This window comes from Elgaria multicarinata, chromosome 8 (genome assembly GCF_023053635.1).
Source record: "Elgaria multicarinata webbii isolate HBS135686 ecotype San Diego chromosome 8, rElgMul1.1.pri, whole genome shotgun sequence".
Classification (NCBI taxonomy): Eukaryota; Metazoa; Chordata; class Lepidosauria; order Squamata; family Anguidae; genus Elgaria; species Elgaria multicarinata.
The window spans coordinates 47,870,603-47,895,787 of NC_086178.1; the positions used below are offsets into that span (position 1 = coordinate 47,870,603).

Here is a 25,185-nt window from a genome sequence, read left to right on the forward strand (position 1 = left end):
TTCAAAGGAAGTTACCATAGTTCAAGAGCTGTTTAATCTTAAACTGCCTATGCCACAGAAACAATTTTTGTTTATCCTAGTAGCATCTTGCAATATTCTGAGGATTGGATCCAGATGGAGTTATGCTTAGAGTAGACGTTTTGAAATCAGTGGGAATTAAATGAATAATGACTGTCTTGTCCCATTGATTCCAGTGGTTATAATGTGGATCCAGCCCTAAATTATTCTGCTAAGCTTTTAAATTTGAGTCTTGTTTTACTACTTTGGACATTTTTTTAAGTACAAACCTAATTTTTAAATAGAAAAATGTGTCTAGAATTGCAGTTTTTTTTGTTTTTTTAAGGCTGCATGTGAGCAGTTTATAGTAAATGGCAGCTGATTGCCTCAGGGTTAACAATCAGGCAGGAGGAAAATCACCATGTTTCTCTGACATGAAAAAACTTGAGGTAGCCAGGAGAGATGAAAGATCTGTACATGATAGGTAGTAATTTTCATAGTTGTAGAAACATCCATACAAATTGAGTTTAGCTCCATTGTACACTGATAAAGTATTTGACTGCACTTTATGGTACATGGGAAGGTAGTATTAAATACTTCAGAGTTTAATTAGATATACTCAAAACAATCTTTTTTTTACATTATTATAGGTCTGTATTCATTTGCATTTAAACATATTTATTTTGCCCCAATTAAAAGTATTTGAAGGGTTGATTGGTGGAATATGGATGTGTGTTTTGCAGCTTAAGAGCTGTAGTTAATCTTTCGCAGAAGTACCTCAGCAAAATCTCTGGTGGTTATCCTTTGTAGAATCAAATATAGAATTAGTTATTATAGTAAACTGCTTTTTTAGCAATTGTTTACCACTTGGATTGAGTAGTGAGATACTTCTTTGCATTCAGGTTCACTTTAAACACATTTTTAACCTTAAACACTAATAACTTTCCTATCAGATATATACATAGGTGGTATATGTGTGTATTCTTCACCCTTTGGGGAGAGTATTAGCTCAAAACCTGTTGGTAATTCATTCCCATTATTGTCATTTATGAAGTCTTAATATTTCAGGTACTATATCCAATAGTAAAGCTTAGACAGCAAAAGTCTTAATACTGATTTTCACGTTGGTCACTTACTCCTTTATATTAAACCTCCCTCTCAATAAATACAGCATATATAATTGTGTGCACATGTTGAATAAATTAACATTGTGAGCTTTTTGCAATTCCACTTGCTTACCTTAAACTGTAGCTAAGTCACTCACACCTTATTTGTGGGGTATTAGAGGGTTCATCCACTTAATAATGAACAATATTCCTATGCTTTCGATCTTCAGTGATTCATCAGTAATTAAAATGAATATCGGTGAGATCATAATGAACATTTTGCAAAACTCCATATTCAGAGTCAGGTTATAGCTACAGTACGTGGGACACATAACAGATTCTCTGGTGACAAACTGCAAAAGATGGCCTTCAGAACATACAGGAAGTATATATAACAATTTTATGTACCAAATGATTTGTGCCTTGGTATGAGCAGTTATTTAGTGAAATTGGTGCTTACATATTCAGGAAAGAACTACATTTCCTGGACTGGAATTCCTTAATACGTCTTTTTGATCATGATCATTTTCATACCATAAATGTTTGTTTTTATACACATTTTGTTTTCTGTTGAAATTATTGATGATATATCTACAAACTTGTACGAATAGTTTTGAAATTGTTTATACAATAAAATAAGGAAGTATTCAATATGAACGACAATATTCTTTTAGCATTTTTTCATGTTTACAGTTTTGTTTCAAAGAAGACTTACTATTGATTCTGTTAGGTTGCCTTTTCCTGATTTGCTATGTGATCTTTAGAAGAGTAGACATTTGAAGTAAGCAACTTGTCATGGAATACTTTCTCTTGAGACATTTTCAAGATAATTTTTCTTGAGACATTTTATTCTCTGATAATTCGTTTTAGAACAAGTCAGCTATGAGCATAAATCATTATTTTGGAGTTATTACATTCTATTAAAATTATTCACATACACAATTAAAAATCTCCTTGGTTTTATTAATGCAGAAAGAGCTGTGAAAGTGATCTGCATTTAGCTTAGGTGATAGGGACACCAAAAAAAAACCTAAACAGGCTATGCAAATTATTACACTTGTAAAAGGTTCTGCATATCCAATTATTTTTGTGGCCTCATGTTTAAAGTTGCTCCTTCGTTCTTTGTACTTGGCTATTTTTGTTGATTTTTCAAAGTCTAGTTTAATTTGCTCAGTGAACTGCATATAGTTGGACCCCCCCTTTCTTACTAGCAAAGCTCTGGGATCAAAAGTCCTTGAAACTTGCCACTGAAAAAAATGCAGTATTTTTAAACTCCTAACTATTTTGCCCTTTTTCATCCTTTTTTTTTCTTGGTTTCACAATGCAAGCTATAATACTAGAATACATGATGCAGAAACAAAATGTCTCCAACACAGGTTTAACATATTCAAGTGTGATGTGGCCCCTGTGGTATTTATCATTCAAGCAGTGGTAGCACTTGTTTGTGGGCTCTGCACAGCCCCACTTGGATACAGCTTCGGCACCATGTTTGTGTGCTAAAATCAGCTGCCTTCCTAGCAACATTGATGTAATTATATAGCCATTCAGATTTGGCTATGTGATGTCACTAAGGGCATGCCTATTGGGAAGCATTAGCCCTCAGGCTGAATTATTTTTGTTGCCTTTCAGTGACATTGTTTTGTAGTTCATTGTTTTGTAGTTGTTCTGACAATTTAAAGTGTAGCCTGATGTAAGGAATAGTATATTACCACAGCAGCAGAACCTCTGTGATTTAAATTGCCCTTAGTACTGTCTGAAAAATATAATTACACAAAAGATTAATCCTTAGGAGTAACACTGATGTCAGTGTAGTACAGTTGCATCCAGTTTCAGTCATACACCAACCTTTTATATTTTCAGTGTCAATCATACACCCTTTGTGTTTTCGGGCATCTTTATATAATTTTGCTAATAAAAATAGATTTGTCAGTGTTTGGGCAATGAAATACACAGTGTGTTCTCTTTATAATATGGAGTTACTCCTTAAAATGTTATTTCATAGTCGTGCCTCAATGTATGTGTTCATTATGTTGTGGAACGACACTACAAAACTGTTCTGTGAACATGAATGTACAGAACCTGCTCTTGACAAATTACCCTTACAGGTAAGTAAAATGTTTCCCTTGGCATTTTTACACACATCATATATTTTAGTTTACTAGTGTGTGAACATCTACAAACAATTAGATAAAAGAAACAAGATTTTTGAGGTTATAGTTCCTTCATTTTTGCTAGAGATCCTAGCTTTTTCTTTCTTAGCCTCAATTTTGTGATATGGTAGTTGGAGGTATGCTATTTATGACTACTCTTAGTAGGTTCTGGAATTATTTTTTACAATAGAGTTGTGGAGACAGGGGAAATAGTAGAAGGAAATGTTTTTCAAGGGAATAAAATGTGTGTATACCTTAAGTATACCATAACATTAAAGCTAAATTTTGAAGCAGTTTTTGCAAGTTCCCAAACTTAAGAATTTGACATTTCATATAGTTCTAATGATACAACAAAATTTTGGCTAAAAGGGTTTTAAAAGAATAATTGAATAGGCTGCAGTTAGGCTTTACTAATACTAAAATGTTAATTTTGTGAAAACATAAAGCTGCTTTTTAGAAATTTGACAGTTTTGATTGTTGTCATTGAATTTTAGTACCTGTTTCTAGTCAAAATTAGTAGCAGTAGCATTCCTTAGCTGTTCTTCTATGTGGTATCAATGCATGTTGCATAATACCTTAGTCATTCTTTAAATTATTCTGTAAGTAGGCTAGTATTATCCCTTTATTACACTTGAGGGTTGAGGCTGAGAGAAAGTGCCTCGCATAAGGCCATGCAGTAGAGTTCATGGCTGAGTTAAGTTTGATGATTGATCCAGGGACTTACTGACTCATACATTAGGCTATTAACCACTACACTACATCAGCACTTGCTTTAATTCTGCAAATGTGATTCAGACAAAAATTTGGTACTCCTTATGAAACTCAAAAGATTCTCAGTATAGTAGATGTTTGAATTCATGCTCATCTCTGTCTCCGTACTCTTCCACATTAAACCTCTAGTAAAGAACTGGAGTTCAGAGCACCTGGTTGTTTCATGTTAAGGTGATGTTTGTTTGTCAAATTTATCTTTACCACCCAATAGCGAAATCCCATTACAAATCCCATTACCCCTGCTAAAATTAATTTTGCTTACTCAAAACACTGAGGTGGGGGTGGGGAGAGAATGAGCAGCTCTTAGAAAACAAATTCCTGTTCAAAATAGTGTGCAAAAAAAAACCCATGTCTGATAAACCAGACCCTTCATTTCCTTCTGGAGACAGTTGGATATGGTTTGATTTCTTTGGTATTAAGCTATGTGTGTAGGTCTGGAATTCTATCTCTTTGTATTTTTTGAGAAGCCATCACATTACATTTTGAAAGAAGAGATTGTGTATATACAAAATACAGCTACCCAGCCCTCTGTTTTCAGAAGCAATTAGTTACTGTGGGTGTATCATTTTTGGAACTGTAGTGGAAGCACATTAAGAGGGCTTACTCAATTTTCTAAATAATTAGTCATTTAAAAATGTTGACTTTATCTAACATTCATGCATTGCTGTAGCCAAGATCTCTAACCAAGATCTGAGCACTTTGAATTTTCTAGCCATTATTCATCAATTTCAGTGGAATCATAGTTGGAACTATTGCTCAGTTTGCACAGTCACCATGGCTTAAACCCGTGGACTGTTATTGGGTTATTTGAGGGTTGTTTCTCTCTCCAACAAGCCATGTTTGTTCATATGACACAACAAGCTGCATCTGGGTGGGTGATTAGGCAAATGTTGCCTGGCATGCACCATAGCCTAAACAAGCCACAGTGATTGTGTGAACCAGGACACTGAAATCTTGCCCAGAGAGTTGAATCCATTGAAAAAAACTACCAAGTAGATTTTTATTATTTGTTGTGACCTAAACTAATGTAGAAAGTACGTTGTTAATCTATTGTACTACTGAAACTTGCCTGCTTTTAAAGAAAAGCAGTTTACTTAGCAGTAGTTTGCCTTATCCAAGTACTTTACAAGGGAATACATTGGAATATAGTTTGTCAAAAGAGAACTAAGACATTTGCTTCTATTCCACCACCACCTTTTAACTATTGACAGGTGTATATTAAATTGAAGGTGTTAAACTCTCATCAGTTTTGTACAGCTATATTTCCACTTCTCTGATACATGATTTGTGTGTGTATAAAACTGAAAACCTACTTGAAACTCCGGCTTCAAAGCGCAATCCTCTCTGGAAGTACAGAGATGGTAAAGGACTGCAGCTTTGACATGTCCAGGGGATATTGCCTATAGACACACACAAAAAAGATGTCACAAATTGTGAAATAGGATATTGAAGTGTCAACACAAAATACTGGTCCTCACAACCCCTGCTAGGCCTTCACATCAATGGCTTCCACTCACTCTAAACACCATTCTCTCTGGAAAGAGACTTGTGAGCTGTATCAAAGTATAGAGATGACATCCCTTCTAAATTCTCTCCTAAATTCTTGCACGGTCAGTTTCTAACAGGGCAGGCTGCAAAATACTTCTATAAGTTTTCTCCCTGGTTGCAGGAAGCATTTTACAGTAACTGATCAATTCTGGGAACAAGCATTTTAATCTATTTAAGCTTTCATGCTGATTTGTATCAAATTTCAAAACCACCCCATGTTTTAAAGTGTAACATCCTATTGTCATACATCTATTAAAACCTTAGTGTTGCTAATGGACAACATGTGCCACTGCTTTCAGTGGTAAACTTTCTTTCGAGAGATTTTTCCACCTCAGTGTTTTCTACAATTGTGACAACAATATACTGTGTACCATCTACTCACATCCTACCCATATATGCAAGGAACAGAACATTTTAGCTGTAAAAGTTTAAAGCAGCACCTTCAGATTTCATGTTTAAAAAATGGTAGAAGCATTTTCTATTAGAATTAAAGGGATACTGAACACTTTGGGACAATTGCAAACTGCCTGGCACTTGCTTGTTTCTTCCTCTTCCTTGTTTTTCAATTGTAAAGCAGATTTCTAGTAAATTGCTTTTCTTCAAAGGAACAAATGCCAGCAAATTCTTATGCTGTTGATCTTAATAGTTACTAAAAAGAAGGTGGGAGGGACTGCATGAGCCGATACAATATACAGTGGTTTGGCTGAAGAGTGTTAATAGTTAACTTCATCCCTGATACTATGAATCTCTTCCAGGTGACTAAGTGTAACACTGTTTAGCTTCCTGAGTTAGTCAGTGTGAACACATGCACTGGGAAACTTCCTCTCCTTTTCATGCTGCCTCCCCCTTTCTTGCTGCATTCATGACTTTTAAACGGCTTTGCTTCCTGAGTCAAAAGACCAGCAGTCAGTTCCTTTCTGTGGAGTAGCAGAAAGCTTGCAGCTGGCTGTCCTCCAACTTCTTAATCTCTGCTTTTAAAATAAGCGTTGAAAAGCATTGCGTGCCTGTTCATTACCATGCCACAAGATCTCTTTGGGTGGACATTATTTGACAGCTTGGCGTGACTTTTAAAAATAATAAAATAGTGGAATTAAGAATAAATCTTGGCTAGACCACAGAGGTTTGTGCTAGTTTGCTGAGACTGCACAGAATGGAATTTGGAGTGGGAGTGGCAACATATTATGGGAGCATTTACTGGTGACAACGTAGGTGCTATCTGTGGGAAAGATTTCTTAATTATAAAATTAAAAAAGTCATTTATAAGGAAGTTTCAAAATTAATTTAATGAAGCTGTTTTGTTTTGACAATGAAATATGAAAAGCCTAATTAGGAATGTTGTGTTCTGAGGAGCAGATAGTGCTAAGGGGCCAAAACTATTAAAATTACAGTTTTGATCTGCACCAGTGTTTTCCTGCTAGATATTTTATAAACCCAGTATATGAAATTGAACATGGTATTTGCTTGCAAAATGAGGGTTCTAGGAGTTAGTTGCTCAATATATTAGAGCTGGGAAACCTTCTGTGTACAGAACAACGCTTGGCACTTTGTTCAATTGTTTGCTTGTTCCAGAGAAAACTAAAAGAACTGAAACACTTACTCTAGCTTGGAAACTTGACTCATGCTCGATACTGTTTTGACAACCTCCTTGCCTCCCCCAGCCCCAAGCCTTGCTACATGACAATTACCTTAATGCTGTGGCTGTCCGAACACACCCTCAAAAGCTACTCGACAAATGAAAGTGCCATCTCCACCCAATTAATGATGCAATGTGGTTTCAAGCCAGTCAAGGAAATTGCATATAGTGTGGATAGCTTAGCTCAACACTCCTACACAGTTACAGAGTCAGGAAGGGAATGCAGCCTGTGGTCATTGTATTCCCAGAAGCATATTTCTGGGAATACAATGACCACATGTGAACTAAGCTAAAGATGTATAACTTCTGAAATCAACTGTATTCTGAAAACATGAGACTTGCCCATTTATTTATTATTACATTTCTATCCTGCCTTTTCCCCTCTCACAAGGAACCCATATCATGCTCTCTATATCCTCACAACAATCCTATGAGATAAGTTAGGCTGAGAATCAGTGAATGGCCCAAAGTCACCCAGTTAGCTTCACGGTCAAGTGGGGACTAGAATCCGGATCTCCTGAGTTCCAGTTCAATACTCTTAACCACTACATTACACTGGCTTTCCTGCTTCCTGTTCCCCATTTTTCATGGGCGTTGTATCTCTATTGATCTGTCCTATTCCCTTGCCAATGGTAGAGAGATCTGTAATTCTCCAAAGGAAACATGTTAAAGCAGCATATTATCCCATTATCTTTTAAAAGAACGTAGGAAGTTGTGTTGATGGCAGTTAATAAGTTCATTTTGTTAAGAAGTCAGAATTCTTATCTAAGTTCAGTTTGAACTCCAGAAAGTCCTACCTGCTATTTTCAAAGATTGTTTAAAAAATATTTGAGGGTTAGTTTCTTAATTTGGGGGCTGGCAAGTGCCTGCACGTGCAATGAAGTTTTGTTATATGGCTGGTATGCTGTTAAAAGCCAAACCAATCCTTAACCTCTTTCTGTCCCTTCCCTCTTTCCTTCCTGATGTGATACCTAGGTCCTCAGCTGTCTTCCTTTAAAATGAAGAGTCCAGTGACCTTGAACCCCCCATTCCATGCAAATATGAATGCTCCTGGCCAAGGCTCATCTCCCCTTTTGAGTCCTGTTCTGAGTGACGTTGGTGGCGCCAGGGTAGAAGAAGAGGATGAAGTAAGACGTAAGGTAAGTCAAGGGGAAGAGGAGTCTCATTAACAAGGAGTGCACTTTCTGCTCCCTGCTTGTTGCATGATTTTCAGCTTGGGTTGCTATTTTCTGTGTTGGGTGTTATTACTGTCTAAGCTTCCCTGTGCCATATTGTAGCTCTGTTGCAAAGAAACTTGTCTTACAACTGTTTCGCACATCTTTTTTTTCTCTCTGCATGGTTTTCCAACAAATGTATTCATGAGAAACTAAGTACTCTACACTTTGCAAGGATGTTAAACCGCTAAAAGGAATAAGCCTTCTCTTCTACTCATTTCATGACCAGATATGAACTTAGTGCCTCTTTTTACCCCCAAAAACATCATCTGTGTAAAGAAAAGTAAAACTATAGATATAAAGTCATAGAATATTTTAAATCCAACTCCAGATACTCCGCTGGAGTCTAATAATGGACCATTCCTTTTCAAAAACAAGTTTCTCATCTTTTTTTGACACACGTTTGTGGAGAGGGTGGGGATGAGCCAGTTTTTGCTGTTTATCTGGCAATTTCAGTTCAACCCTTGGGCAATTTACCTTAATTAACATTGATGTTGATTACTCATGTTTATTCAACCAGGGTACACCTGAAACTATTCAGAACAAAAGGCAAAAGTCCTGAAAACTAAGCAGGGGTGGGGGGAGTTAGCCTTACAGAAAAGGAGTTTCTGTAAGTTTCCCAAATAATACATTTTTGGCACAGTTGCTTCAAATATTTTCCCCACTGCAAAAACTAGGAGATGTTTCTAGTTCCATTTAACTGAACGTGGGAAAGTTTAGGGTTGGTTTTTATGTGTTAGGGTCATGTTTCATAATCTTAATCCAGGAGTTTTAAATAGTTTGATTCCTGTGCAAAGAGGGTTTTTTCTATAGAAAATCATATAGGAAGATGCAAGGCGGTGGCCTAGTTCCTTATTGAAGGATAGATTATGTATTGAAAAGCCACTTTGTGAATTCTGTACTCGTGTTTCTATTTCCATATGTTCAAAGTGGTTAAGTAATGGAAGCCATTCAAAGCAGTATTACTGCAGAGAAACAACCTTGTTAGGAGCAATGCTGCCACTCTTGCATGGGCCAAACAAAGAGAAAGGAGAGGAACATTCCTTCCGCTACCTTTTCCCATATAGCAGGGGTGTTGAACCTCATGTCCATGAGACAAATCTGGCTCACTTGGAGTCCCAATCCAGCCCTTTGGACTTCCCCAAATGGCCATGCACCTTTCTCTTGACCACTGGTCCTTTGGTGGTTTCCCAGCTTTTGCACAGTTTTTTTTCCCTTTCTAAAATGTTGAAATGCCTCTCCTAAGGCTTAGTGACTGGCAGTAAGAAATATAAGCTAAAATAGGCTGGAATGTTTGTCCCTGCGCCTTTGCGTTCACCTCCGCTCCTGAAATTTGGCCCTTGAGAGCTTCTCTAAAATTGTATTTGGCCCTCGGGCAGAAAGAGGTTTCAGACCCCTGCCATATAGTAACAGCATCGCTCCAAGTGTTTTCCCCCTGTCATCTTACCCATACAGTGGAGAACAGAGGGAAGGGGGGAAACTGTACTTTGCCAAGCCGCCCAACTGGATCAGGAGTCCTTCATGGAAGTACCAAAAGGATGGAGCTTCCATACACATCTAGATGCAGTCCAGCCAGCATGATTCCCATCAGTGTGACTCCCACTTGTATTCCATCTGTGAATTAGGAGCCACCATGGGCTCCATCAGACGAGCATTTTATTGCACAGTTGTTACTGGACACGTATGGGTTTTCATGGGTCCCTCTCATGACATCGTCTGCCTCCCACGCCTTCTAGCACTCTTCGCCCCAGTAAGTCTGACTTATTTTTAAAGACAGAAGTTGCTGCTATCTCCTGCTATGTGCAGGAGAAGCAGCATGATCAAAACGGCCCAATGAATGGGCCACGTGCACGTTTACTTTTGAAAGAGGAAGTAATGAGGGACAGACGTGTGGCAGAGAAGCGATGGTAAGCAAACACAATTTTCCCCGTGTGATGATGCCTCATATCTACTATATACAGGTAGTAGCATAGAGCAAGCAGTTAGTTCTGGATTAGGGCCATGCTGTGGTTTAATGAAACCCATGTTCACAGCTGAGGTTCAGGATTTAGTTTCCCAAATAATACATTTTGGCACAGTTGCTTCAAATATTTTAAAAAGAAACTTTAAAAGCCATTCACAGCAGGAGAGCATGATTTCAGCTATCTGCTATATTGCTACATCTGGTCATTTCAAGGAGTCTTACTATAGCTTAGCCAAGTTCATGGTTAATAAGAAACATTTTCTCTTTCATTTATTTGGGATTTGCTTGTTTCTTTCAGAGATACCCAGCAGATAAAGCGTATTTCATTGCAAAAGAAATTCTCGCTACTGAACGAACTTATTTAAAAGACCTAGAAGTCCTGACTGTAGTAAGTTATTTAAACCTATTACAACTCATTTTCTCTCCCTGAAGAGTAATTTTAATCATTGTATATATAAGTCCGCTTCTGAAACAACTGTGTTTTCCTGTAGTCTGCTGCTGTTACTGCTGCAAGGAAGGAATTAAAATCTCCTGTTTGATCATTGTTCTGACCCTCCATCTTCCCTGACACCTTTTTGTTTTGCTTTGGTGAATTTGTTTGCAAATTTTGCTATCTGTAAATGTCCCTATCAAGGTTCTTCCACAGTAGTTTAGTAATTGCAGCTTCTTTTTTAAAAGAACCCTATAAATTACTTTTTTCGCATACATCCAAAATATGCAAATAGTATTTAGTTCTCTGTTTAGCACTAAAAGTCACAGCAGAAATATTTCATGAGTCATCTTGCCCATCCTCAATCCTAAACTGTTCCTTTAGTGAGTAAACATCTGCAGTGGAACTTTATTAGTTTGGTTGGGTGATAATCCAAAATATTAGTTGGTTTTTAGGGCCAAATTAGGCATGATTTGGAGATTCCTGAACCGCATTTCCTGTGGCCTTTTAATTATAAAAGCAGCTGTGAGTTTTGAGGGGTTGGGATTTATATCAGGATCACAGTGCTTTAGGGGAGGTAATTAACTCATATGTCTGTCCATTTATTTGTAGGGCAAATAGCTTTTTCCCCTGGGTTCTTTGATGCCTGCTGATACTGGGAAAAGGAAGCCAAACATCTATTCCTTGTTTATCTTTCCTCTGCAGTGGTTCCGCAGTGCAGTTGTCAAGGAGAATGCCATGCCTGAAGGTCTTATGACCTTGTTCTTCTCTAACATAGACCCTATCTATGAGTTCCACAGAGGATTTCTGAAAGAGCTTGAGCAGCGGCTAGCACTCTGGTAAGCATTAAGAGCATTGTGAAGGTGAACGTTTGATTCCTGAATTCTCATATTCTCTTATGAAACTCCTTTCCTCTGGTACTAAGCAACATATATTTCATTTAATCAGCTGAGAAGTTGATTTGTGGCCCAGCCTTATGTTACAGAGACTCTAAATGTGCTGTCATTCCAGAGATTGAATAAGGGTTCTATTTGTAGGAGAAACTATTAGAATTAGAAAACGAGGCATATAGAAATCAAAGACTGAATATTTCCTTACTTGTATTTTTAATCGGGTAAAATTTTGTCCAAAGACAATATCTTGGACCACTGACATTCCTTGGACCACTGACATATAGGGCCTGTTCAGATGACATGCTAAGCCATGGTTAGGCCTCTTACCCTTTTGCAGCAAATGATTAGTGTGCATATTTAAACTGTGGTTATCTAGCCACCGTAGGAATGGTTCACACGACATGCTAAGCCATAATGTTTAGCTCCTGAACAGGGTCATATTCTTAAAGAAAACCATTGTGTTTTTGGAATTCATATTGGTTTTTGCATGTGGTTTACATCTTATGAGAGAATTAAAATATGAGAATAAAAATTGATGATTCTTCCTTACTATTCCATGCTAATTTAAGATTTTCTAGTCTGCATTGGCTTCCTTTCCTTCATTTTAAGAAGCTGTTAGTACTCCATAGAGAGTACCGAGTGGTAAAAAGGAACGAAGTATGGTGTGCATGCGCTCATTGTGTGCTTAAAACCTGGCACTTGCAGATATATCCATATTTGAAAATATAAGTATAGACCATCTTATTGTGTTAACATTTTGCTCTTCTTCTTTTGTTGTTTTTTGTGGTTATTACGTATAATTACATCAGCATGATCTACATGGTTAGTTTGCTACAAAATGGCTAGAAACAGAGTTTTGGTGCAATTTATTTTCTTTTATACTCACAATTTGTATCCTTCAGTTTCTGGGGTGTGTGTGTGTGTAATATTGGCGGTCTCTGGAAAACAATTTTAGGTTTCAGTTTTCCCTAGAACCTAACTTCTCACATTTGATTGTAGGGAGGGACGTTCCAATCCTTCCACGAAAGGAGATTATCAACGGATTGGTGATGTCCTGCTGAGAAATATGCATACTTTAAAGGTTTGGAAATATAAATAACTTCCATGAACCCGTCTGTTCCTCCATTTTCAGTTTTTCTCATTAATATAGAACTAAGGGTTTTACTTGGAGTAGTTTTTTGTTCGTTAAACTATCTAATGGTAAAGGTAGTGTGTATCCTGTCTAAGCCACAAATGATTGGCAATTTCTACCCAAAGAACCTTCGACATGGGTTTCTGTTATAATCAAAAAATGCTACCAAGTGATAAATAGGCCTTGCCCAGGAGTCTAATCCATATGGTACCACGTACAAAGCAACCTGTTTTGCCTTATTCATGGAATGTCTTCCTTTTGTTCCCCCACCTCCTTAAAGTATGTGTTATAGTGAACAACTGAGATTTAGTGAATGTTGACAATCACATCTGAATGCTGCTAAACATGGGTGAATTTTGTGGTGCCTGAAAATTTCCCTATTTTTCAGACATACGCATGTTAATCTTGACATTTAATTGTCAGTTGTATCTCTTGAATTCTCAAACATTCACAGAATTTTTTTGAGATTAAGTTCTTCGTGGTCTCTGGGCATTGCAGATATGGGCTCTGCACCTGGTGGGACATCATTCGGTAAATTCTATAGTTCAGAAATTTTTGGTGAGAACTCGCCTCCGCTATCCCAGTGAGAACACTAGACAAAGCCAGAGATTGCAGAGTTGCAGATGGGTGGAGAGGACCTCAATGGAGGAGGAGTATCTGTTGACATAGGACACAGTGGTGGAGGTTTTGAGACAGAAGCAGAGATGTAGCATCTATGTGGAGGAGGGAGGGCAGAATGATGGTATGATCTTCCAGCCCAATACCTGACTGTTCCACCTGCTTGTGTTATGAGTGAGTGCACCCCGCATGCTTGCGGTATGAGGGAGAGCATGAGCCCTGCCCCCTTTCCTCTCAGCATTTCTGGTGCAGGTAGTCTGACTCTCCTATGAGCTCATAGGACTTTTGCTACTGGAGCAAGTATGGACACATTCTGCTTGAGCTGTGTAGATGTTGACAGCTTTCTTGAGTGTTCTGATACCAGACCTTTGCCATGTTGCTAGATGGTTACAATAATCTATCTTTACTCGCCATTATATATTGGATGTTAGGACATGGGCCTCCTTTGGTTGGGTGGTTCTTTCTTCAGTCCTTGCTTGAGACACCTATCCTCCACCAGTAAGTTAGCTTGCTAATCATCGAGATGTGTGATGCACAAAGACCACAAAGAAGGATAGGTTGCTTATCTGTAACTATAGTTCTTTGCTTGGACAACTGAGAATTCACACAACTCACCAACCATCTCCTGTTTGTTGCTGAGATTCGAGATCTTCTTTGGGTTTGTGGTGGGATCACCCGTACACATGGAACTGAGAGAAAGTGGTGAGACCACATATACACTGAGATGGTAGGGGTGACTTCTGCCAAAAATTGCTGAACTGTAGAAGGTTCCTGAATGTGTGAATGCACAGATGACCACTTGAAAAACTACAGTTACAGGTAAGCAACCAATCTTTGTGTGCGAATGTTGACAGTTGCCAAATTTTGGGTGTTTATTGGTTGAATAAACATGACTGAAAGTTGGTTACAATTGATATCATTAAAAAACAAAATGGGGGCATTTCTTGTTTTCCTCTGTAATTTGTCCAGTATTGCAGGTAGCCTGGATCAGCCGCTTTAGCGGATCAAGAATATGTATGAAATATTTCTGTGCCTCTTCTCATGGCCGTATCTGTGATCCCACAGGAATTTACCAGCTACCTGCAAAAACATGATGAAGTCTTGACAGAACTAGAGAAAGCAACTAAGCGCATTAAGAAACTGGAAATGGTTTATAAGGAGTTTGAACTCCAGAAGGTTTGTTATTTGCCACTCAACACCTTCCTGCTCAAACCCATCCAGAGATTAATGCACTACAAACTGATCCTGGGAAGACTTTGCAAACACTACGTACCAGATCATCGAGACTACACCGACTGCAGGAGTGAGTGATGGATAAGGCAGATAGCTGCGAACCGCCTGGTTGACATTTTCTGTATTCTCATTCTATGTTGTGCAGTAGCCAAAGACTGATGCATTCATTAATGTGCATCCCTTGACATCACATTGCTCAGCTTGCTTATAGTTGAGCATGTGAATACTTCTCACTGGAAAGTATTGAGTTTGAGGTCATGTGAAAGCTCTGTGGAATTAGACCTTTGGCTATTGCACTCATTACATTATAACCATACAAGTGTGAACTTGTCTTGATTAACTTTCTGTCATATATTCCCATTTTAGAAGACTATATTGCAGTTTTTCCATAGCCAGCAGTGTGGTACTGCCAGACAACACACTTCGAGAAAATTCCAGTGTTTTCATTTCTGTAGGCTTGGCACGTTGTAGTGCAGTTTGGTGATTGGGATTTCGCATTGTTCTTATAGATAAGACCATGTATATTCTGCAGATGTAATATATGGTGCAAAATTGGTTGTCAAGGCTAAAAGAACAATATTATTCTAGCTCAATAGCGTTGGACATGGATGCTGCTTTTCACATATTTCTCTCTCTGTCCCATCTGTAAAATGTAAATTTAAAAACTTCTACCTCCCAGGATGGAATATGAATAACAGTCTCAACCTTCCTAGCAGTCTCAGCCTTAACTTCTAAGGTTTTTGTTTGTTTTGTTTTTGTTTGTTTGTTGTCCTTGTGGTTAAAACAGAAGCTGTGACTAAAGAAATGTAGGTAAAAAAAAAGGGGGTTTTGGGCGGAGCATCAGTGCCCAGCAAAATTCCCTGTCCCTCTTCCGTGGGTAAAACTGGCCACTCTCAGGATCTCTAATCATGAATGGAAAACTAAGGGCAGTTTGCAGATGTGGATAACACAGTTTCAGAAGACAGATTAAGGTTGGAGAGGATTTTAAGTAGACACAGAGTAGTGCTTCAGTGTATTACTCAGTCCCCTGTTCCAATCCCTGGGCTTGTATTCTGTACTTAATTCCAAATTCTCTGCCCATGTGTTCCTTGTCTTCCTCCAACCCCTGCAAAATAGATTAGAGCAATATGAGAACCTTATTCTTGGACACAAGGTCTAATAATTATGTCAAAGTAAAAATCCTTGAGTTTGCAGAATTTATTTTGAGCACAAAACTAGATACTATAGTACAGAGTATAAACCGCTCCTTCTGACTCTTACTGTGGGATGTTTGGGTAATTCTGAAGTATTGAGGCTACATTAAAACAACATTGTTATATTTGTTCTGAATAGCCTGCCTACTTACCAAACATTTCCAAGATGGTATCTTCTCTTAAATAAGTACATTTAGGACTCCATTTTTCCTATAGGAAAAAGTAGTGCTTATGCACTGAATACAGTGCCTTGGGTGGGAGTCTGCTCCAAGTATGACTAGTGAGTATTGAGCCCCTTAAAAATCATCATAATATGGATTGTGTACTAGATGCAGGCATCAGTGCTAAATTAACAGCTTCAAAACTGGCAAGAAAATTGTAGTTTTTTAATGCATCTGGACTTCTGGTTTATGAAATTGAATTTTTTGTGGTACTGTATTTCTTCGATTCTAAGACACACTTTTTCCCCATATAAACATCTCTAAAAACAGGGTGCGTCTTAAAATCGCGGGGCGTTTATTATTTCTTAGAATCAAAGCTTTTTTTCTGTTGTTGGTACTAAAATTAGTGCGCGTCTTACAATCGAAGAAATACGGTATTCATGTATGAAATGTTTGTTTTGAACTTAATTGGTCTCCTAAAAGTGCTGTCTTAACTGATTTAATGTGATTTAACAGCAGTACTTCGTTTTTAAAAAACACCTCCAAAAGAAATAGGAGGACCATATCAAGACCAGTGAGCCCAAACTAACTAAAGATTGAAGCATTCAGACTAGATCCAGGGATTTATTTGCTATGGATGAAAAAAAACCACTGCTAAATTAGTAGGCTGACATACTTAACTGTAGTTTGTTTATATCAGTCATGCAAACACACGTTGCCATATAATCTCTCACAAATAAAGTTAAATAAGGATTATGGAGTTGTAAAGAGATCTACTCTCAAACAAATGTCCTAAACCTTCCTCAAAATGTTAGTTAACCTAGAAAATGTTTTTAGATTTGCAAGTTGTAATTACTAAGTAATCGAAGTATATAACATGTCCAAGGTGAATGTTTCTCAGCTGAATCTCATAGGCTTGATTGTTGTGTGAGACTTTATTTCAAAGATAATATTGGAACTCTATAACAGGTTCTACAGTATTTTAATTGATGATAAACTAAGGTCTGTAGTTTTGTCTGTGCTGCTTTGATCTGATGGTTTGGGGTATTGTTTTTCTGCAGATGCACTGAAGGAAATCACAGAAATGACATCACAGCTTCAAAACAGCCTGATACGTTTGGAAAATTTCCAGAAGCTCACAGAGTTACAGCACGACCTGCTTGGCATTGATAACCTGGTAGCAGCTGGCAGAGTAGGCAGTCTTTTTTTCAGTTTACATTTAAGCCCTCTGTATTTTAAGCAACATTTCCGAATTTGCTTTTTCCTTGCCTCTTTTATAGGATGTTGGATTTAGGTTTTAGTACTTTATTTTGGGGCTGGCAAAGGCCAAGTTGCTATTGCCAAAAGTAGATCTCAACATTGAAACATGCACATCTAACCATTCTGAATTTTTATACTTATGTATACTTAATGGAGATTGTTTTGCCAACATGGTTCTTAAAACCTAGTATGAGAAATGGCTCTTTGAAGGGCTTTTGTTTAGGGGATCAGGAACATAGTTTCAGTGCTTCAGTCTATGCTGGTCCATAGAAGTGACAATGACCAGCATAGGATGAATGCATGGCTGAGCTGTCTGTCCATGTTCTCACCATGGAGAAATCCTGAGGAAACAATACCTGCTTCTTCCTGGGATTTTTCAAGCCTAGTTGTGTGCTATATCAGTAAAGAACATTGGAAACTATTGCGAATGGGTTTCTTATAAAGGAAGTTGTCTCATATACATGAGACAACTATTTCATCCTATCGTAGGGCATTCATTTTTGGATTGAGAATGGGGATGAAAGGGCTGATTGAGGGTGCTATATGAAAAATGATCTACTTTGAGAAAAGTTAAACCTTGTATAATTTTTCCACAGGAATTTATCCGGGAAGGCTGCTTATACAAGCTGACCAAAAAGGGCTTGCAGCAAAGGATGTTCTTTCTGGTGAGTTGATGCCTTTGCTCAAAATTGTGACTCACAACGGTCTTTCCAGAGTTTGCCCTACTGGAATAGTGTGAGGATTGGCCTTGCTAAAAGCCCGATTCCTATAGATTCTCTCCTGCAGTTTGCTGAGGAAGGCAGGATTGTTTGTGTGAATTCGTCTGTTTTACAACAAAAATATAAATACACATTTGAGTACAGTGTGTTTCCTGAGATATGGGCATAGGGGTTTGCAAGCATTGACCCCCAAGCCCAGATTCTATATGCCAGTGGGGTCAGGAGATGGAGAGAGGATGGCACTTCCTTGATTTTCATGTGATCAAGTAATTTGTGCTCCTGTTTTTCATCCATTGTTGGTATCTATTTCTTAGTGGGCTCCTAGAAAACTATTATTATTATTTATTTATATAGCACCATCAATGTACATTGATGTACCTTGGAGGCCTTTACAATAGTGGATGTTGCCATCTGTTCAGAATCTTTGGACTTAATTATACACAGGAAAGGTCAACGTATTTTCTCTGTTCTTGTGTAATTTTAAGTACTGGCTGGAAATAACTTGTTTTTAACTGAAAAGTGCTATTACAATGAGAAATCACAATAATCGTTTGCAAAATCCTGATTTATATAATGAGAATAAAATTGGTTTTTAAAAAGCTGTGTCAATACTAAGCTAAATTAGAGAAGTAATTTGAATGGAAATAAGCAAATGTTGTTTTTATATGGAGACAGTACAGATAGTGAATGATGGCATGTGTATTTTTTGTTTATGTCTTTGTCTCGCTTTGTTGTGGACTACTTTAAGTGCAATGTATACTGAAAAGTGGAATACAAATAAAGTGAATATAGCTATAACAAGAGAAGGGTTGTTGTTATTGTTTTTAAATAACTAAAGAGTGTGGTAAATTTTAATTTGAAAAAACCTTTCCATGCTTCAGTTTTCAGATATGTTGCTCTACACAAGCAAAGGAGTCACGGGTACCAACCAGTTCAAAATTCACGGTCATCTCCCTCTACATGGAATGCTGGTAAGACATTCTTCATATAGCAACCAAGCATAAAATAGTAAAACATGTCATCTTAACCTGAGCATCCTCTTTTTTATATTGAACTTTTAAGTGATTTTTGCTAGTCAGGTTTTCTTGATGGTTCTGAAGTTTTCCTTCAGACTGTTATATACGTAAGCATCTGTGCTAGACTGTGTTAGTTAGAAGAGCAAGTACTGACAGTTTTCTGGCAGCAGAGTTGAAAAAAAGAAACAGAACATTTAATTGTGGTGTTGCTGTTTGGTAGGTGGAGGTGCTAATTGGTGTTCCACACTAAGGCAAGGCATTCCCTTCTCTCTCACTCCTTAATGGAACTTTTTTGTATGTCTGTGTTTGATTTTCAGTTGATAGTCCTGGATCCTCCGGTGAGTAATAACCTAGTGAGTGCTGTGACTATTATGCAGTTACCAGTTACTGAAGTGGCAGTGTAATTATAGCTGATAGTTTTCCTACTAGAAGCTAGATAGATGTGAATTTGCTGAAGCTTTTACAAGTAGCTGATGTGCAGATTTGTCACCATTGTCGGGCCATTTCTTTTCATTCACAGTATAGATGTGTGTACCATTGCTCAGTGAGTGATGAGGCAAGTCTCTCTTGTTGCAGGTGGAAGAAAGTGAAAATGAGTGGTCTGTCCCTCATTGCTTCACAATCTATTCAGCTCAAAAAACCATAGTAGTGGCAGCAAGGTAAGTAGTTTTCTGATATTCAGTTATGAAAAGCAGGAATGCAAATAAGTGCTAAAACAGATTTCACCCACCAGAGTGTGTGTGTGTGTGTGTGTGTGTGTGTATGTGTGTATGCATGCATATGCCTCTCCAACTCTGCTCCAGGTTAAGCAAGGAAGACTGGGAGACCCTGCTGCTCCAAGTCATGCCACAGTAACCTGTTGAGGCAAAACCACTCCCTTTTCCCCCATACTCTGCCTGGAGTGGTGCTTCCAGCCAAGAAGAACCAGGAAGAGATTATAGCATCCTACATCCTGACTGTTGAGATACATTAATGTGCAGTAGTATGTTTTTCCTTTTCGTCCTTACGTGACTTCAGATTTTTTCCAGAGAAATTGGAAAAGATCCTGAAATGTGGTTTTTCAAACTTGAATCTGTGTGGAAAATAAGATTGTTGACATCAACCTCTGTAGTTGCCAAAATGCTAACATTGACTGCAAGCTTTGTTATTCCAGAGGGAATTTATGGAAGCACTTGGAATTGCTCTAAGTTCGGGTCAAGCTATGCCTTTCCTGAGCCATACTACAACTGAGTTCCAAAAGCATTATGCGTAGCCATCAGTCCTGTCTGTGTTTTTCAGCACTCGTCTGGAAATGGGGAAGTGGATGGAAGATCTAAACATGGCAATTGAAATGGCTAAGAAAATCACTGAGAAATCTGACATGTTTCTAGAAAATTCCCTATGCAATCGTTCAAATAGTGAGTAGAAACGTGTGACTTAATGATTTGTGACTCTTGGTTACTTGTGCACTCTGCCTGCTTTTGGGGGTTGAAATAGTATAGATCAGGGGGACCCAACCTTTTTGGACCAGTAGGCACATTGGGAATTTGAAAAAGTCCTGCAGGCGCCACCATAAATTGCCTAATCATTGGATTACCACTTTGACGTCTACTTGTCATGTCTGTGGATCTTAGGCTGCATCTTATTCAGCAAAAAACATTTGTTTCACGTCTATTGGACATCACAAAGTCTCTTTAATGATTTGGCTAATGGCTGGCGTTCGAATACAGGTAATGCCTTTTAAAAACATATATTTATATTAGAATAGTCTTTAATATTAACTGATGTACATACTCCTTTAAATTATTTACCTGTTTCATGGAAATTAACAAGTGGTTACCGTAAATGAATTCTCCGCACCCTATTAACAGCGGAAAGGCTGACATTACAACATTGGAAGGCTAAACATACACCTTCTATAATGCAGTGGATTTGAGGACCTTACAATGCTTTCATTAGTTGAATGGGTGGCATATAGATGCTACCTTCAAATGGATTGGTTGGATATTTGGTCCTCTTTTGCTGAAGCCTATGTATAATTGCTAGAATTGTATGCATTTCATATTTATTTATGGCTATGGATATATGCAGATATTAATGGATATATCCATTAAAAAATGGGGGGGGGGAATTAAAAAGTTTTGTGGGTGCCCATAGGTGTCACATTGGGGACCACTGATATAGATTATGCAGCCTACAAATGTTTTGACTAAATAAACTTCCATATTCTTCCTGATGCTCCGGATACTGCAGGCTTGGCAAATAAGAACCTCTAGCAGTTAAAGTAATAATAATGAATTTTGTAGTGTGTGATCTTCCTTTTCCACCCTTTACATTGGCAAGTATCCATCCCTGTAAACCCCAGTTCACTTTCCAATTAGGGAAGCTGTTGAATAGATTTTCTTTCCCCTTGATTTTCTGACTGGCTTCCTTTATCTGTGGGGTCCCACCACCACATCGGCACTGAAGCACCCTATTGCATTCCTCTGGTCACAGTTAGTTACTCCTTAGATGCCTCCTCCCTCACTACAAATCAGATCCAGCTAAGGTACTTCCAAGTAAACATATTATACTTGCACATATTACATTATGATTTTTTCCCCTTATGTAATGCCTATGAAGTGTCATATCCTACAAGAAACTCTGGATTGTGAAGGCCACGGATGCCAAAGCAGAGTAACCCGTGCATGCTAATTCCTTTTGTTAGAGAAAGGTGCTCTTATACTATTGGATCCTTGCCGCTATCACTATCCATGTACCATAGTCTGTTAAATGTCTGCTCCCTTCTCCTCCCTCAGGATCCTCAGATGAGGTTTCTCTAGAACAGGAGTCCGAAGAGGACATACATTCTTCTCGTAGCTCCCTGGACAGGCAGAGCCACCACCGTGCCAACACTACCATGCATGTCTGCTGGTACCGCAACACCAGTGTCTCCATGACTGATCACAGTGTGGCCGTCGAGGTACCCAGCAGCAGCGGAGCACACACCGCTTTCATTTTCCACTCTGTCATGGTGGCTGGTTTCTCTGCACTGTGTACATGTGTTTTAACCTCCATTCCCCTCATTGCTGTCAATAATTTCAGTGGCCATGTGAGAGAGAGCATTTGAGTGACTACAAAATGTTTGAACATGTACTTTATGTGTGCATGCTTCCATTGTGTTCTCAACAAAGGGGTGCTTTGAGGAAAGAAAATTAAAAAGAGAAAACCCCAAAACCATCTCCTGAGATACCAAGTTTCTCCTCCGGATTTTGTGTATGGTCTTGCACATTGTTCTTCTGACCTTTGGCATGTGCTTGGACTATCAAAGCCTGGATTTGCATGGTGTTCTGCTTTCTTATGCTTACCCCAGATTCTTAATTGGAAGAGAGGATCTGTGCTTCAGGATAGCATTCACATGGTAGCATTTTTGAGATGTAACTTTATAATCTGACACGGTTATCTTTTAAAGAAATTGCACATGTGTATGGCTGGGTTGGGGAACATCAGACATTCTGGCTCAACTTGTGGCTCCTCACTTCTGCCTGGCTTTTGCAACCCTCTCCTCCCATGGGCCCTTCTTCATGGGTATTCTAAGGGAAATAGGCAGCATCTGCCTTAAAAGATATTTTGTGCAGGATATAGAAAGCCCTTTCATGGAGAAAACTGCTATTGGGAAGAGAGAAACATCTTCCATCAGCCCTCCCTGCCAAACTGGTGCAGATGGAGAGGGAAAAGAACACCTGCATGTATATGCATATTTGCATTCAACAGAGAACAAATGAACACACCTATATGCACAGAGTTGGATTCATAAGAACATAAGAAGAGCCATGCTGGATCAGACCAAGGATCCATCTAGTCCAGCACTCTGTCCACACAGTGGCCAACCAGCCATTGGCCAGGGATGAACAAGCAGGTGCAGCTCCCAAACTAAAAGTATCATCCACCTGTGATTTATGGATGTTTCCACACATCACGGTATTTATTGGCTTTAAAAGGAAGGGCCAACGGTTTGATTTTTATGGAACATGTACATTTTGGACAGGATTATTATTGGCTGGCTATGTTCACTCAGGAAGTACTGAACCTAAATGTGGCCTCCTAGCCACCACTAAATCCACATTGCTGTGGCTTTGGTAGTTCAGATTTACCATGTAAGTCTTTTGTCAGGCTGATACAGAACTGACTGCATCATACATAAAAGTGTGGTCTACTGGCAAGGTTAACATGGAGACAATTAGACTCCAATCTACAATTGTAGCACAACCTTACATTTTGTCAAAGAACTCTGTATTCATTCATTGTTGGACTTGAGGCACACAGTGCCTTAATGAGTCCTGACTTCGCATCAAGGCTTCATCCTTAGACCTTGTTGAGCTAAATGAGAGAGAAATTGTAAGGAACACAGTTACTTGAAAAAAGTACTATAGAAGTAATGGCTTTCTTAGCCTTTATTCTTCTGTCTTGCACTGCCGTTTATGCTCTTGTCAGCCAGAATAAGCAAAAAAAAAAATCCTGTTGAGGCTATTTGTTGTGTTTTCCTACATGCCTCAACTTCGTTCTTAGAAGGGTTTAGGTTTGATTGTTTTTCAATATAGCAAAACAAATTAAAACTGAGCAGTTAAACAGACCACCTCAATATCCATGGCTGCCATTTCACACAAAAAGCTAATAGAGGAAACTAGCTTTTGGGCTCTGAAACCAAACGTCTATAATCTTCTCCGCTGACTAATTCTTCCTCTAAGATGACCCCTACCCCTGCCTTGGGTAAATTGGTTAATCTTCCTGCTTTCTCCACAAAGCACTATGACCCCTTGCACTGATGATCTTAAGATTTACCAACCGTGAAGCTGATGGCGTCGTCATCCCTTTTTCTTTTTTCATGCTATTTCTTTAACAGACTTTTTCAAATACTGTCTTTTCTTGTTCTAAAACTCAATTTTTTTCTTTGTCTCTCTCTGTCCTGCGCCCTCTCTCCTCTGCTCAGTTTTCTGCTCTCTTGCTGTTTCTCCAGAGCTTCCTCCTCGCTATTTGCTGGGCCAGACTCAACGGCCCAACACAATCACCCATGTTTGCTGGTACCGGAACCAGAGCCTTTCCCTGTCTGACTATCTGTGCATGATTCAGGTAAAGCTGCTTCTACCACACTCGGTATTGATAGGAGGACCTGTGTAAATCAGCATTTCCTCTTTGTAGCATCTCCACTATAGCTTTCTCCTAAACATTGTTCTAGTGTGCAGAAAATAGGATCTCAAATATTGAGGCAATGGTAAGAAATGCTTTAAGTCTATTGTGAAAACCAGCCCAGTTAATCTCTTTGATATATCATACCAAAACAACATCAACTCTGAATACACAATGCCTTTTCTTATTGTTTCTTATTCTGTGTTTAATTTACCCTGATCATAGCAAACTATTTCCCCCCCCCCCAGTGTGCTTAGGCTTCGGTTTACTAGTATGTTACCTTACATATGGCATTGTTGTGTATTCTGCCTTGCCTTCTCCTAATTCTCTTTACCCTGTGCTTTTCTTTCTCACATTGTCTGTCTTTCACTTGCATTGTCTCATTAACAGAATTCAGGTTCTCTGTGTCGCTTACTAGTTCTTAGCATGTTGGACCAGGGGACAAACTGGAAAAAAGAGGATTTAACTAGCCAGTGAATTTAAATCTGTGCTCTTCTCACAGCAGTGCTACAAGTGTTAGCATGATTAGTATTCGTTGGGGAATAATTGCATTCATTACTATTCTAGCCCTATTCAGGGTAGAAATGTAGCATGTATGCAGTTACAGGGGGAAAATTATCACTCTATAAAAAAAGTGAATAAATGAGTGGACATTACATTACCGTATTTCTTCAATTCTAAGACACACTTTTTTCCCCATATAAACATCTCTAAAAACAGGGTACGTCTTAGAATTGTGGTGTGTCTTAGGTTTTTTTTTTCTGTTGGTGGTACTGAAATTAGTGAGCGTCTTACAATCGATGGCGTCTTACAATTGAAGAAATACTGTAGTTCCTGGGAGACCCTGGAAAAGTCTCCTTTTAGAGCCTCTCTGTACAATCAAACAAATCATGATTCTAATGGCATTTCATTTATGTGGTATTCCCAGAAGTCCTGATCCAGAGGAAATCGTGAAATGACCTGTCTGCACAATAGATGTGGATGGGAAGGGAAGAGGTAGCCC

General features: G+C 38.5%; 1 protein-coding gene across 1 annotated transcript in view; it reads left to right on the forward strand.

Moving 5' to 3' along the window:
• FARP2 (FERM, ARH/RhoGEF and pleckstrin domain protein 2) overlaps nt 1–25,185 on the forward strand; it is a 93,687-nt gene that overhangs the window by 58,802 nt on the left and 9,700 nt on the right. Inside the window, exons 14-24 of the mRNA XM_063132270.1 lie at nt 8,181–8,344; nt 10,681–10,770; nt 11,518–11,651; nt 12,705–12,786; nt 14,521–14,758; nt 17,104–17,234; nt 17,899–17,967; nt 18,903–18,992; nt 19,614–19,696; nt 20,316–20,434; nt 21,815–21,978. Of these exons, the coding sequence (XP_062988340.1) occupies nt 8,181–8,344; nt 10,681–10,770; nt 11,518–11,651; nt 12,705–12,786; nt 14,521–14,758; nt 17,104–17,234; nt 17,899–17,967; nt 18,903–18,992; nt 19,614–19,696; nt 20,316–20,434; nt 21,815–21,978 (1,364 nt within the window). The remainder of the gene's footprint in view (nt 1–8,180; nt 8,345–10,680; nt 10,771–11,517; nt 11,652–12,704; nt 12,787–14,520; nt 14,759–17,103; nt 17,235–17,898; nt 17,968–18,902; nt 18,993–19,613; nt 19,697–20,315; nt 20,435–21,814; nt 21,979–25,185) is intronic.